The sequence below is a fragment of the Haemaphysalis longicornis genome, unplaced genomic scaffold, assembly GCF_048455015.1.
Source record: "Haemaphysalis longicornis isolate Haplotype H1 unplaced genomic scaffold, Haemaphysalis longicornis Haplotype H1 scaffold_10, whole genome shotgun sequence".
NCBI lineage: Eukaryota > Metazoa > Arthropoda > Arachnida > Ixodida > Ixodidae > Haemaphysalis > Haemaphysalis longicornis.
In genome coordinates this window covers 140,805,392-140,819,969 of record NW_027526204.1, presented here as the reverse complement: position 1 = coordinate 140,819,969, position 14,578 = coordinate 140,805,392, and the positions used below count along the sequence as shown (strand labels likewise).

The window sequence follows — 14,578 nt, the reverse complement described above, 5'->3', positions numbered from 1 at the left end:
ATCGGCACTCGGTGACATTGCTATGGCGATAAGTAACTCCTTCTTGGATAATATAGCCGAAGACGATTGTTGTTTAGTGCGTATTCCACCCTAGCGACCGGGCGAGCCGGCAACTCGTGGTAAACAGCTGCGCTGCAAAAAGCCGTGTTTAAGGCTTTAAGCAGGGACCATTTCGCTTCCATCTGTTCCTTCCTCGCCCACTGATACCGAAATGATTGAAAAAAAAAAAAGATAAGGCATGGCCTTATACTACTTTCCACTAAGAATGCTGTTTTTAAATGTGGTGACTGCCTGATCGTAATAACTTTTCCAAAACTGCCGAGGGGCTCTAGGCATTGAAAAGATAGTTTATGTAGGACTGTTTATTTCTCGCTATAGTTCTAAATAATTAACAATAATTAACGAGCGATAACTTACATTCATAGTGCTTATGCGCAGAAGAGATTCCGAAAAATTCGGCATTGCTGCAGATAACGGAAGAGCACTCGGTGAATTTCCTGAGCAGGTATAGCTTGATGAGCGCAGCAATTTTATACCGTTGCACTGACGTCGGTTGCGTCGTTGTGGGCGTGATTGTGGCTTAGCTTCGAAGCCTGATTTGTCAGTGATGGCCTACTTATTTCTGCAGTACTTAGTGAGTGCGAAGCAGCTGGAGCAGTCATTTCCCTTTTGCAACGCTTATTTCAGCAACAATGCCTGAATGACAAGGCCAGCGCGCTGCGTCGGCAGAAAGATGGAGGCAGAGAAAATCTACCTTTCTCATTGGCTGGTATCGGAAAACGCCATCAGCTTAAGCTAGAACGAACGGCTGGAAGTTGTTCAAGACGTGGGCAGAGGAGGTGGTCACCAGTTTTTGTCTGTTTGTTGCCTGCTTTTCCTTAATATTCCGGCGAAGTCAATCAATATAGCGTTGTCGTTGGCAGCACCGTTTCGATTCTCATAACGAGACAGGGCTGACCGAGGAGTGTTGCCATACTGGCCTACAAAACAAATCGCATCGTGTATTCCAGTTTCTGGGGTACGGCGGCGGGGAAACAGGCGAAAAGCAGGGGATGATTTATCATCGCTGTACGAAAAGTTGCAGCGATAAAATGGAACATTACTTAAAGCTTAGTGATAGCTCGAACAGATGCTCACATTACGCTGTCTGGGGTGTGCAAACATTACATTTGAAGTGGTTCGAGGAGCTTTGAGTACGCTATCGTCAGTCTCGAGGGTGCATTATGTGGGCGAGGAAAATTCCCATAGAAAAGTAAGCACGCGTGAAATAGAAAGCGTAGGAGCAATCGAGCTTCAGACCGATGGCTATGTGAGGGGCGCTCTTTGGCGTTTAGGGTTTGATAGATGATTTCAGAGAACGACTGTAACCTTCGTTTTGATGCATGTGCCTTGAGGCAAGTTATACTATACCTTCGACCGCTAGGACGACTCTACAACTTTGCCGAGACTGGTCTCGTTCATTTTCATAAAAAAAAAGCATTCATGAAAAAAAATAAAGAAACGACAAATGTTGTGACAGTGCGCATTCATTCCGGTAGAAGCAAAGAGGATCAAGAACTAACAAAACGGTTTGTTATCTGAAATTGCTAAAAGAAATCACATCATGTTTGCTTACCTGAATAAAGCTAAAATAATAATACAAAGTTCTATTTGGATAATAAACTCGGGAGTATGGTCAATCAAAATTAAAAACGCTTGTAATTTGACCAATTTGAAATCGAAATTTGTTGAATTAATAAATGTTTGTTTTTTCTCACTGATACACGGACATGCTAAACGCTATTGTCGTACACGGGGTACCATGGTCAATACACATTGGTGATTTTTTGTTTGGTTGTTTCGCGCTTCGTCTCGAAGGCGGCGCTGTTATCGTCGCTGCCAGCTCTCATGGAAGGCCTGTCTCGCCAGCCATGACTTACAGAGCCGAATGACTATAATCAGCCGGTAGAAGACGCTTGAGCAAAAGGCACTGGAGCCCGGGACCAACGCGCAAAAAAGAGTTTATTAATAAACCGTGGCCATTAGACCATGGCCACGGTCGTTAACATGCGAAACTCAGACAGTGTTGTTTTTCCGGCTCCAGCGGAAAAGACGCCGCTCAAACCAGCAGTAGAACCTGGGGACTCATGCTCCCTAACTTAACGCGTTGAACCACTGAATTAGGGCAACAGAAAATATAAAGATTGCTAAAATATAAAGATATAAAGATCCGTAGTCTTGTACTCAGTGCACTTCACGGGCCACGTTTTGCTGCACTACATAAAGCGTTGATTTTGCTTCTGTCTTTTTGCTTTTTGGGGTATTTTTACGGATGCTTGTTAGGGCTGCTGGAAACTGTGTCTTTCTCAGTTTTGCGCCCTACCACGAATGTTATCCTACCACGAATAACACTTGTTTTGTTGCCCTATTTCTTTCCTGCAGGAGCGTGACGACATTCGCCCATTGCCGACAGCTTCACGGAAGATGGTTGTCTCCTCTCAACGGACACGTACCTCGTGCAAGTGGAGCGCGCTTGCGCCAGGGACAGCAGCCATGAACACCCGGAATAGCCCAATACTGGGCGCATCGCCTTGATAAGGTGTGCCAAACAGGCCTTCGAAATAGAGACTCCAGCATTAAGAGTAGAGTACGGTTTATTGTGTTGTGTATGTTGCTTACACGGTGTTGCAATAAAAGCTTGAAAGTGACATTTTCTTTGTCGTGAATATTTCAAGTGGCCAAGAAATACTGTTTCTGGTCTCTTGTGTTTACTCGTGCCTTCTCAATTGCCGGTCTAATGGAATGACAGTCACTCATGCAGTATTTGCACGAGCCGCAGCACTACGTCTGCACGGTTAATCCAGAGGGGAGCATTTGCAGGCATGAACATTTAGTCTTGAAAGCACCAATTGGTCTAGGGGGAGTAATGGGAAAGATTAACGATTGGTACTTAGAAGACCAACGGTTGGTCTCCAGTGAACTAACAGAGGAGACTAACAGTTGATGTGCAAGCGACCAACAGTTAGTCTTTATGGTGGACCAACAGTTGAACCATCAAGGGACTAAGTGTAGAGGGACTAACAGTTGGTACCCTTGCCGTTAGTCCCAAAAAGGACTAATTCTAGTGGCAACGCATTTAGACCCCAAAAGGACTAACGCCGATGCCCCGTTAGTCCTTTTTGGCTAAGAGTGTATAACCCACACATCAGGGCGCCACGACTAGTGGTAACAGCGCTGCCCTACAAACAATTATCCACTCAGTTGTCATGCAACATGGTCATGCTACACACTGCACAACCATTGTATGGGATGGGCAACACGCTACTAGAAAATCAGTTCACCGAGAGTTCACCTGCTTAACAGAAAGAGTTCATAAACTATGCTGACCTCAATACGTACGACACAAGAGAAACGCTCAGCAGGTTGCTCCTGACAATGATTAAAGCGCGTAGACCAGTGAAAAAGGAAAGATTATTTTCCCCAAGCTGCCAACTCGCGCTCCAAGTGACTCATTAGAATCGACCGGACACGCCACAGCAGTGGGAACACTGCCCCTCATCTTTCCTCCAATAAAGTTTATTCAGTCAGTCAGTCGGTTGTCGTTGTAAGCGGGAAGCACAATAAAAATATGGCGACGGCGCAGCAAACACGGACGAAAGCAGACACCTGCACGACAGACAAGGCGCCGTCTTTCGTTCATGCTTTTCGCGACTTTATATTTTCCAAGCAGACAGAACCAGCTTGCCCGTAATAGGCTGTTGCTGGTTGCTTTTCACTTTCCTTCTCCCAACGCGCCGACACGGCGACTATGACGATGGTGATCCTGTTAAGCGCTTTACAACGGGTGGGTGAGAGTTCTCAACCATATATAGCCTAAATGACAAACGCTCGCCACGCCACCCCGCAGTGTGAGGCTTTTGCACGCGAGGTCCAAGGTCCTCATTTACTGCCCTAAGTACGCCTCGACGTATTTGTGGCTTGGGAAAACAAAAAAGTACTACAGTCATATACAGACTTATTTTATGAAACTAGACAAACGGTCACTCGCGGTGACTATCTCTACGAGATACAATAAGCATGTTCTTCGCATTGTCTACACGACTCTCACAGAAATATTGTACTTTTTTTTTTTTACTTTTGAACAGGTGAGCCAGTATGCATTTACACACCTTCGCGGTAACGGCAGTCATGATATGGGCGCAGATTTAATTTAATGGGCAGCAACACAACTCATGTTTGACACTCTGGGCCGCTCAACGCAAAAGAAGATTCACATTATGCGCCTTTGTTATGTTACATTCTTCGCTTCGATTAGTGATTCACACGGAATCCTAATAAAAGAAAGGACCAAAGGAATAAAGCTGCTCAACATTGCTTGGGGGTACCTGCAGAAACTTGTAACCGAGAAGCCCGATTTTGCGCAGCCTCAGTTTGTGCCGCTGTAGCCCGCTATATATGGGGGTACAGTCAACTCTCTCCTTCTTTTTCGGTTTTACAGTACTAACCGCAGTAAAATTTGCCGTCGTACACGCATTGGATCACTGCTATAATGAATAGTAAGAAAGCCGTTAATCGGCACCCACTCTCATTCATCATGTGTCTCTCCTGGGAACGAGGCCACGTGTGCCATTCTCGGATCGAGAACATTTTTCCATAATTGCCATGACATGCAAACAAAGTGCCCGCTGTATGCTGAACACTCCATATGTAAACCAAATTGCTTGCGCATGACAAATCACCAAAGAATGGTCTTGAATCACAATGGCTCAGTGCGGTACCTGTTATGGGTAAAATAAAAGCGTTCCACCTGGCACTGTGAATTCAATGCTTGACATAGAGTTGCACAGTGCAAGGAAGGGCTGTCTCACATTTTAGAAAAACTGAGAAGGAATGCTGAGCAGTTAGAGCTGTCAAATAAAACCCAATATTGGCACGAAGCCAAAGACGATGCAGTTGTCTGGAAGAAAAAAAAAAAACAGGTTTATTGGAGCGAACTTGTGCTCCCCTAACAAATCAAAGAATACACAGCCGGTGAAGGAGCAGTCAACAAAGTGACGTGCTCAGGAGAGTGTCGGCGAATCGTATATCGCGGCGTCTGCTCTGCGGGTATTTATCTTTAGGCACGGGTGTTTCTCGAACCGTCGAATAACATTGAGGACACTGTAGATCAGAGAAGATTATTCTAGGCTGGTGACGTCACTTCGAAACACTCTTCCTATCAAAAGAGATAACAAGTGCGGCATGCGAAATAATCACTGGAACATGCGCTTCATATGGCACACAGATAACACAGTCCGGCGCGGCCTGGCGGTGAAAACAAAGCAGAAATAAACAAACCCAATGCATGGTTCGCGGCAATATGCCTTAAAATTAATTAATGTGTGTTCCAGAAGCACGTCATTATTATCTCACTCTGTGAATAGCTATGGCGAAGTATTTAAATAATGCACAGACTCGGTCATTTTCTACGCACGTTTGCACCGGAATTATGGGAAAATGTCTTTTAAAAATGTTTAATTAGTTTTATTTCACGCGACGTTCGGAGCGAGCCACGTAATGTAAAGCGCATATTTCCACCCGAGTTCGTTCTGTTCTGGAATGTGCGGCTTAATTATCAGTAAGAGAGAGAAAGACAGAGGGACAAAGAGTGAGACGATAAACTGAACGGAAAGAAGTGATGTTTGCCGAGCCGTCACGCCCCCTTGCTACGCCGGATGATAGAACAAAAAGCAGCAACAGAAAAAACGACCCTGAAGCACTACATAGTCAATTTCACCCAAAATATAATGTTTACATTTTATTGCGGGCACTTTATTAAATGATGGCGATAACAGCTGTCTTGAGAAGCGCATGGTCAATTCACCGTCTCCTATTTTCTTGCGACGCCAACATACCAAGCAAAATTCTCACATAGCCATTATGGGGATTGGACAGTGACGATGACAGCGGCCGTCAGAGGCTCATGGCCTATTCCCCAATTCCCATTGGCCGCAACGTTGCCTCATCCATTTTTTCACAACGAGAAGTGATGTTCACGCATGCTCACACCATAAGATACAGCTTACGCGCTCTGTAACTTTTTTATGTCCACATGGACGTGTCGACGGCGACAACGATACGGGACCAGGAAAGAACCCGACCAGGATACCACTACTAGCTTCTCTTCAAAGGTACCACTACCGGCTTCACCGTAATAAAAGGCGCCAGGATTACCTACACCCTCTCTACAATCACGCCTGTCCGGGTCGTATGATTGGCTTCATACTAAACAGGTATAGGCAGTGAGTGAGTAGTACGGTGGTGAAGATCTGTATGCCAGTATACTTTGAGTTAGCCGAGCCTAGACTGGTGGAAAAACAGAAACTGTGACATGCTAAGGTCCAGAAGAATACGCAGCTTGGGCAAACAATCGCCGAGCTATTATGCACGGGACGCTACACGTCGCCATTTTATTTGCACTTGTAGCTGCTGCCTGCACTTTTTATGTGCACTTAATGCGTGCAAAACAGATTTTATATTGTTATCAGGCCGATGGCATTCTGACCAGTGACTCCTGTAGTTAATCTGTGGCCCGGCCCAGTTGGGTGTGCCTACGCTTCAGTGCTTTTCTTTCGCGTCGGCAGAAACGAAGGTTCGTAACGTTCAAAACGGGTATTCTTGTAGTAGCCGAACGAACTGTTACTGTAGCATGACAGGAAAGTTCCGGCTACTGTGCATCTGCCTTCATCGTGCCCGTGCTCAACCACTCGTCTATTTGACAGTTAAAGGAGTACTGATACGAAAATTTTATGTTACGTTTTTTTCGCTGCTATGCGTGCCTACCAGCCCACTAATCATAGAATGACAGATTAGATGGTCGAGCGCTGCGTAAACATTCATTTACGGCGTCGTTTATTCGTGCCAGTTTCGGTTTCGACAAAAAAACGCCGAGCTGCCGCCATGAAAGCATGTATCACATGGCGTCACCATTCTTGCCGTATCGCTGCCTCTCTGGAAGCGCGCGCGCCCAGACCGGCCGAGGTCTTCGCCGTCCCCACAGGCCCGGGCAGCATGACGTCAGTCCCAAAACCATGACGTGTACACACGCCCGAGCAGCGCGCGCCAACCACAGCCAGCGCGTCGGCTTCGTCACGGGAACCCCGACGTCGACAGTTTGGGGCACATAGCAGATGATGTCACGTCGACCCGCTCTGGCCTTTCTCGTGCGGGCGAAGATTAAAATGGATTTTAAATATGTTTCGCTGAGCGGTTGCTGTTGAAACTTGCTGGGAGATATCTCCTAGGTGATAAAAAGGAAGCGTTTTACATAGTTATCTCAGCTTTGAAATTTCGTGTCAGTACTCCTTTAAACACAATTCACTCTAGATGCGTGTTGCTTGGTGCAATTATGATGATGATGATGATTATGAAGTAGACGTTTGTTTAGCCCCATGGATGTAGTTCTCATATTTTTGTTCTCTGGGCGCAAATTTTTCAATGTCCGTCACATATGTTCCGCGGAAGTAATACTCGTCTACTGTTTTTTTTTTTCAGGTTTTAATGTGGCTTGTAAGAACAGGTAACACAAGAGCTTTCCAGAATAGCCGCTCAACACTTGCAATGATAATCGACATCATATCGCGCTCTCCGAAGATATCCGCCGCTAGTTCTCGTCGCGGAAGTGAACGCAACGTTTCGACGAGGAATACGGCCACAAGAACAAGCCCCAACGCTGTCAAGGCTACGAAATAGGCCATAGACTTGGTAGCGTGAAAGGTGGGGCCGTCGCCTGGAAAGAGACCTGCCCGTCAGGCTCACTTCAGCGTTCGCCCTGCGTGGCCTAGCAAAGAAGCCACTGGCTTTCACTTCAACGCCACTATGGAAACGTCCGGTACTTCGGCTCACGGAAGCACGACCTGCCGTCGTTTCAGCAGCGGTTTTCACAAAAGTAATTGTCCGCAATCGAATGAGGCAACCCCCTACGACGAAATACCTCCACGGGCTGATGCTGACCGCAGATTCGGGATACCGTCACGCCACGGTGAGCGTAACCTTTGTGGCGTAGTCAAGCCAAGGTTCAATGATTCGACCCCAAGTACCTATGCCATCAATAGAGCACGCGGCCCGCAGGTTTTGGGGGAACTTGTCGGTGAACAGCATTATGAGATGGAAGACGGCAGCATAGGAGGGCGTATGGAAGCGTGGGTGTTGAGCAGATCCGACGAAAAGCCGAAGCGAAGCCGCTACCGCACGCCTTACAATGAAGTCCTTCCAAGCTGCCCGAAAACTGCATCAGCAGGCAACATCGACTTAACGCCTCTTCATCCGATTCCTCAGAGTACAAAAGTCTGCTCGCTAGAGGAGACTTGCACCAGTGCAATGGACAGAAGTTTGGGGACGAGACTTACGAGCAACGCTGGTAAAAAAAGACAGGCCAGCCGCCCAGTCAACGTAGAGCCTACGCCTAACAGTGAGAATGCTGTATTTGACGAGCTTGGTTACGGATTTGCGCGGTCATCTTTGAAAAAGCGCGGGGAGGTTGCAGACGGCGCAGGCGACGAGGTTTCTCAGTTCATCAAGAACAATGCCGACGATAAGCTTCGCCCAACCAGAAGTGTTCACGAACAAACGTGGACTGTCTATGACGTGGGGGGTTCTGGCAGATCACGTGGTAGCAGAAGGAGTAGCGCCAAGAAAGTCGGAATTGACGAACACGTGCCGCCCAAAAGAACTGTCGTCCCGTTGACACAAGCCGAAGTACTGCCCAAAAGAACTGTCGTCCCATCGACACTAGCCGAAGTACCGACCAACAGAACTGTCGTCCCGCCGACACAAGCCGAAGTACTGTCCAAAAGAACTGTCGTCTCGTTGACACAAGCAGAAACTACCGCACAAGTCCAGAGTACATCTCATTCGGAAAGGTACGCTTACGTACAACCGGAATGGTATTCGTGTGTGAAGCCCGTTCTACATGGAGCGAATTTCGCCTGCGAATCCGCTGGAACGAACATTCGCACTTGCGAAGTTCGCAATGCCTGGAATTGTCGTCTACACGGGGCCTGCGAACGCCGCGATTTTCGCATTTCAGATGCGCCTTGTTTGCAGACTGAATTAAGTTTGCCACCAGCAAAGGTCGTTGTGATTTTCACAAGGGTGGTTTTATTTTACCTTCTTGGCAAGTTGTTTCTGCCTGGTTTGCGGTAAATATAAGTTTATTTGCGGTTTTATATAAGAATCGCCAATTCTTAATCAATATACGCACACACAGCCGAAAAGACAAACGTTTTGGTGTGCCCGCGCTTTTGTCGCGCTCATACAAGCAACGCCATCTGGTTTCCAAGCGTGCAAGTGGTGCCGAGCTGTGCTCCTATTGGCCGCAGGTCCGGCCCCTCTACGCCGCACACGCCGCACGAGCGGCGTTTGCTCGACCGCTTCAAATGTTTGGCACTTTGCCGCAGCAACGAAAAGGGTGGTTTTGCCGCACGAGCGGCGCCGCATCAGCGAATTCGCAGGCGAAATCGCTCCATGTAGTACGGGCTTGAGTCGATTTCTTTGGTATCACCGAGATCACGTTTAGCAAGTTCTCTTTTATGGCGAGATGAGAATTCATACAGACCGCTTACAATGATAGCAGCTTGGCGTTTTTGAGGCGTTTGATATGAAGTAAGGACGTAATATGTCAAAAGAAGCAATATTCTTCATATTTCAGTTGATGATATTGAGGCTTTATCGCGAAAAGAAGTGCTTGAAATCGCGTACAGCGTATAGGGTGAGCTAGCTACCCCTGTTGCTGAAGTGCGAGTTGTTTAAAATATTTTGTCGTAATTACCTGGTGCCACGAATGAAAGCTGGCTGGTAAGCCTCGAGTTATCTAAAGAAGAGAGGAAATCACTGGGGGAGTCGTATTTGTAGTGTACAATACTAGAATCAAGCCCCGACTCTCTAGGATACACATGCACTGTGTTCATTCGATCTTGTCCGAAGATATGCCTCGAGTTTGTCGTCGAGGTGAAATCGTTACAGACGAAGCTCAGGAAAAGGCCAGAAAAACAGGTTCATCTCCAACCAGTCTAGGGAGCCCTACCCACCACTATCCCCATCAGAGTTTCTAAAGGGATCTCTATAAATAGCAGAGAGTGATTGCCCACATCTATTCCAGAGCAAAATTGCCTGTTTCGATATTGTCATTTGACTCCGATATGTTGTCGTGGCCTGACTCTTTTTACAGAGGCAGGCGTTCCAGATCACATTCCGAGAGCTCCAAACTTCCGATGACGCTTGGCGAGACTTTGGCCCAGGAATCGAGCCCGATTAATACGATGTTGAAGATAGACGCGATCTTCGGGATCGAGGCCGCCGTGCCACTCTTCGAAGGGCGCGTCTCGGGACATGGTCGCTTCCAGCGACTAGTCCTTGCCTGCGCTCACCTGGCCACGGCGGTGATGTCCTTCTACGACATGTACCTGCGACTCCTGGCCGCGGACATCGATCACTGGTGCAAGCCTCCTCCTGGCGCGGAGGTCGACGAGTGGAAGAGCGCCAACATTCCGCTGGTGCGCAACGGCGGCTATAGTCGTTGCTTCAAGTACGAAGACACCGCTGTAACAACCGCCTTCCGGCCAATGCTTCCACGTAATGCCAGCCGCGAGGTTGCCGCTTGCACAGAATGGCAGTACGACCTCCCGCAGGGCGTGCACTCAGCAGTGAGTGAGTGGGACCTCGTGTGCCAGAGCGCCTGGCAGGTCCACCTCATCACCATCTACTACAACCTTGGCTGCTGCGTCACTGCTCCACTTTTGGGCCAGATATCAGATAGGCATGGTCGAAAGCACGTGATCACGGCCAGCCTCTTAGTCGCCCTGATATCATCCGCCGCCGGGACGATGACTTCCAGTTTTTTAGTCTTTCTCCTGGCTCGCATTTTTCTTGGCGCATCCGTGAGCATGCTGCACGTCAACTTCGTCGTGCTGCTCTTCGAGACAACGTCACCCGAGTATCGAAGCTTGTACTTCCTCGCCGCCCATTTTGGCTACATTGAAGGAAGCGCCGTCGTAACGTTACTCGAGGCGTCGTCCCTGGACCATCACGTGGTCGGCGCCCTTGGTCTCATTCTCACGTGCATTTTGTCGCTGAGTCAATGCATTGTAATCGAGTCCCCTCGATGGCTTCTGGCTACGCTCAATATGAACGAATTCTACCGGGTCGAGAAGCGGCTCGCTGAGGCCAAGAGCGTCGTCGACGTTACGCCCGACCCAAACGAGGGCTCGCACACCACCGACGAGAGGCACGGCTTACCACAGTGGAAGAAAAAGAGCACCACGGATCCCTTAGACCAGTCAGTGGTGAACCTCTTTTCCAATAGGGCCGTGAGGCACCGCACTGCCTACGTCTGGGGCCTGTGGTTCCTTGCCTGGTTTTCTGTGCACGGTCTTTGGAACATCGCTCCCCGACCACCGTCCTTCCGGCTGGCCCTTTTGGCGGTGATTCCTCGTGTAACAATTGGGATGCTGGCGTACGCCATCATCGAACGCTACACCAGAAAAGGTGCATTGGGCACCCTTCTGTCGGGCTCCGTTGCAGCTGCATTCGCGGCATGCCTGTTCGCCTCTTTTTTGCAAGACCTGAGTCTGTCTGCGCACCAGCTGCCACAGACGTTGGCCTTTGCTGTCGACGCCGTTGTAGAACTTCACACGCTGGAGCTCGTCCCAACAGTCATGCGGGCCATGGGACTGTGCATGGCAGTTTTGTTCGGCAGGCTTGGGATCACCTTGTCCATAACGCTGAAGAGTCTGGCCGATTATACACACGCGTGTGGAGCGCTCGTGCTCGTGGTGTGCTGCGCAGTCTTCATTGGGCTGCTTATGAGGTGGATGCAGGAGACCAAGGGCGTTAAGCCCGCGGAAAGCGTGTACGACGTAGAAGTTGACGACATGAAGCATGACATAATGAAGATCTTCCAGGATGATCATAGGCGAAGGTGAACGAAGGCCACGCGGTAGCAGATAGCGCAGTATTTTTCAAATTTTGTCTCCTTACACATGAAGTTTCACCGTATTTTTGGAAAAACGAACAATAACCCTTCTATGGCTGACAGGCCCCTAATCCACATTTTTTGTTAGTGACTCTGAACACAACGTTGTGTCGAAGTTTAACAGTAACATTCAATCTCGCACTATCTGTGGTTCGGAACGTATATCGGTCGAAACTGCGATTAACGTCAATGACAATGTGGCGTTTCAAGTGCTGTTTCGTGTGATTTTGATTTCCTGAATATACAAATCTATAAAAGTGCCTTAGAATTATTTGTGTGTGAACGACTTTCGATTGTACCAACAGATACACTGCGCTATTCGTTCTCATCTTTTCACGAAAGCCTGAAGAGCCTATATTTTGGTTTCTTAAAATGAGCGGTGTTTAGTGAAGTATATGACGGAATTTAGATATTTCCACAATTTAATTTTTTGAAGCGGGCATGTAAGAACTACAAAAGCCATTCTTTCCGGCATTGCAGTCTTTTACGAAAACGTTAGGTCAGTGTCATGTTTGTTATACCATCTGAAATTTGGTGAAATATTTTTTTTGCCAAAAACAATAACTCTTTCCCCCACGAACTTGCGCGCCATAAGGAAGAATACCTTGCCTGTTGCCTACCTATCTTGGCAAGCACCAATATCGGCTTCGCCGATGGTTGCACGTTTTCATGTCTAAAGGAAGAGTTAGTGACCGTACGATTAAGCTCTAGCTTTGACATTTTCTGCACAATTTTTTAATCATTGTGGGTTCATGGGAAGCGTATCTCCAGGTTCTGTCTGCATATATCAGCTACGTTGTTCGGGTATGTGTCGCATTTTAATTGTATTATGCTCTGAAACGAGAAGCCTGCTGGAATCAGCTGTCTTCTAACAGGCGGTTTATGCGTAAGACAAAAGAAATTGCGCCTGCTGTGTGTTAAATTGACTCAAAAAAGTTTTCATTTTTTTTCCCCGCTGAAGAACTGGTACTTTATCAGCGCGAAAGCCTTAAGTTCCCGAATGTGCGAAAAACCGTCGTTGTGCTGTCAAGAAAACGGCCGCCACTGTTAAGAGTAAAAAAAAAAATCACGCATCTCCACGAAGTGAATCATGATGACTGGGCGAAGCACTGGGGATCGTTCTTACCGTAAATCACCCATGAGAGTGCTTCTAATAAAACGTTTTCCGATCCAATCAAATCCAATCCAATTTAATGCAATCCAATACAATTCAATTTAATCAAATCCAATCCACATTCAATTCAATTCAATCCAATCGAATCCAATGCTCCTCGCGCATGCGCAGCACGGCTCTCCATCTCCAGGAGCACTCTCTCTCTCTCTCTCTCTCTCTCTCTCTCTCTCTCTCTCTCTCTCTCTCTCTCTCTCTCTCTCTCTCTCTCTCTCTCTCTCTCTCTCTCTCTCTCTTCTCTCTCTCTCTCTCTCTCTCTCTCTCTCTCTCTCTCTCTCTCTCTCTCTCTAACCTTTTGTGAATCTTTTATTTTGTTCTTGTTAACCCTTTGTGAACCTTTTGTTCACAGATGTTTCGATTTACACGGTGCTGTGCCGTGAGCACGGACGCTGGATTGGATTGAATTGGAATAAACTTTTATTGGGCCGGTGGTTCAAGCCTTTCACTAAGACTTCGGACGCTGGACGCCAGACAAACCTCGGCCTTGAGGCGCTTCGCCCCTAAAAAAAAGTGAGTTCGCGTGAGAATTAAACCAGGGTCTCCAGAGTAGAAGCCCAGTGCGCTATCGCAGCGCTATCTCCGCACGCTGCCAGCGGTGGAACGAAAGTAGTCGTTCATTTCTTCGTGACACACTCACGAGGGGGATTGCCAAGGAATCGGGAGCTTTATTGAAGGGATAATGTCCCCGCTTCCAGGAAATCTGTGACGCTTACTACAGTATGCTTAATTCAGGCCGCAATGCGAAGAAACGAAATTGAACAAAGGGGCGCACACTCGGTGTAGCCAAAAAAAAAAAAAACGGTCTAAGTAATTCGCGCCAAAGGACGACGAGAACGAAACGAAAGCCAAGAAAAAGAAGGGAATTTTAGCAGTGAAGAAGTCTGCCATTTACCAAGGAACATCATCATCATCAGTTAAGAAGTCGTTAATAAATTACACCGGGCCTTCTCCTTCGCACCCCATAAGCAGACTTGAGTGCCCCGAGAAATTTTATTTTCGTTTCCATAAACCCAGTTTTTTGGCACGTATTGGGAATTCATGCAGTTAAATAAAAAAAAAACGTCACGTCAGTCCTCCATACTGGGGAAAGCCGGGGGAGGGGTGTGGATTTATGCACTTGAGACAAAGTAAGAACGATGGAAGGTGTTCACCGATGACACGTTAAGGTATGACGATTAAGTCACACACTCAAGCAAACAGCGCTTAAAAATAAACGGGAACGCTATGAGTAACGATCACCTGTTAGCATGGCAAGATACACTACCATAGTCCAGTACGAGATGACGAACAGGCAAAATGTAGAGGGAAAAAACTTTGGTTGATTCCTCTGTCATAGGAATCAGTAGAACACGAAAGTGAAATGTGCAGCGAAATCTGCAGCTGAGCATGGTTTGCGGGACGACGGCTGCCTTGTGGGT

General features: G+C 47.5%; 1 protein-coding gene across 1 annotated transcript; it reads left to right on the top strand.

The window, feature by feature from the left end:
* The first annotated feature begins 10,277 nt into the window (after nt 1-10,277).
* Nucleotides 10,278-11,939, top strand: LOC144160130 (organic anion transporter 3-like). The gene has a single exon (XM_077691733.1). It carries the CDS (start codon nt 10,278-10,280, stop codon nt 11,937-11,939), a length of 1,662 nt encoding a protein of 553 aa, XP_077547859.1.
* The last annotated feature ends 2,639 nt before the right edge of the window (nt 11,940-14,578 follow it).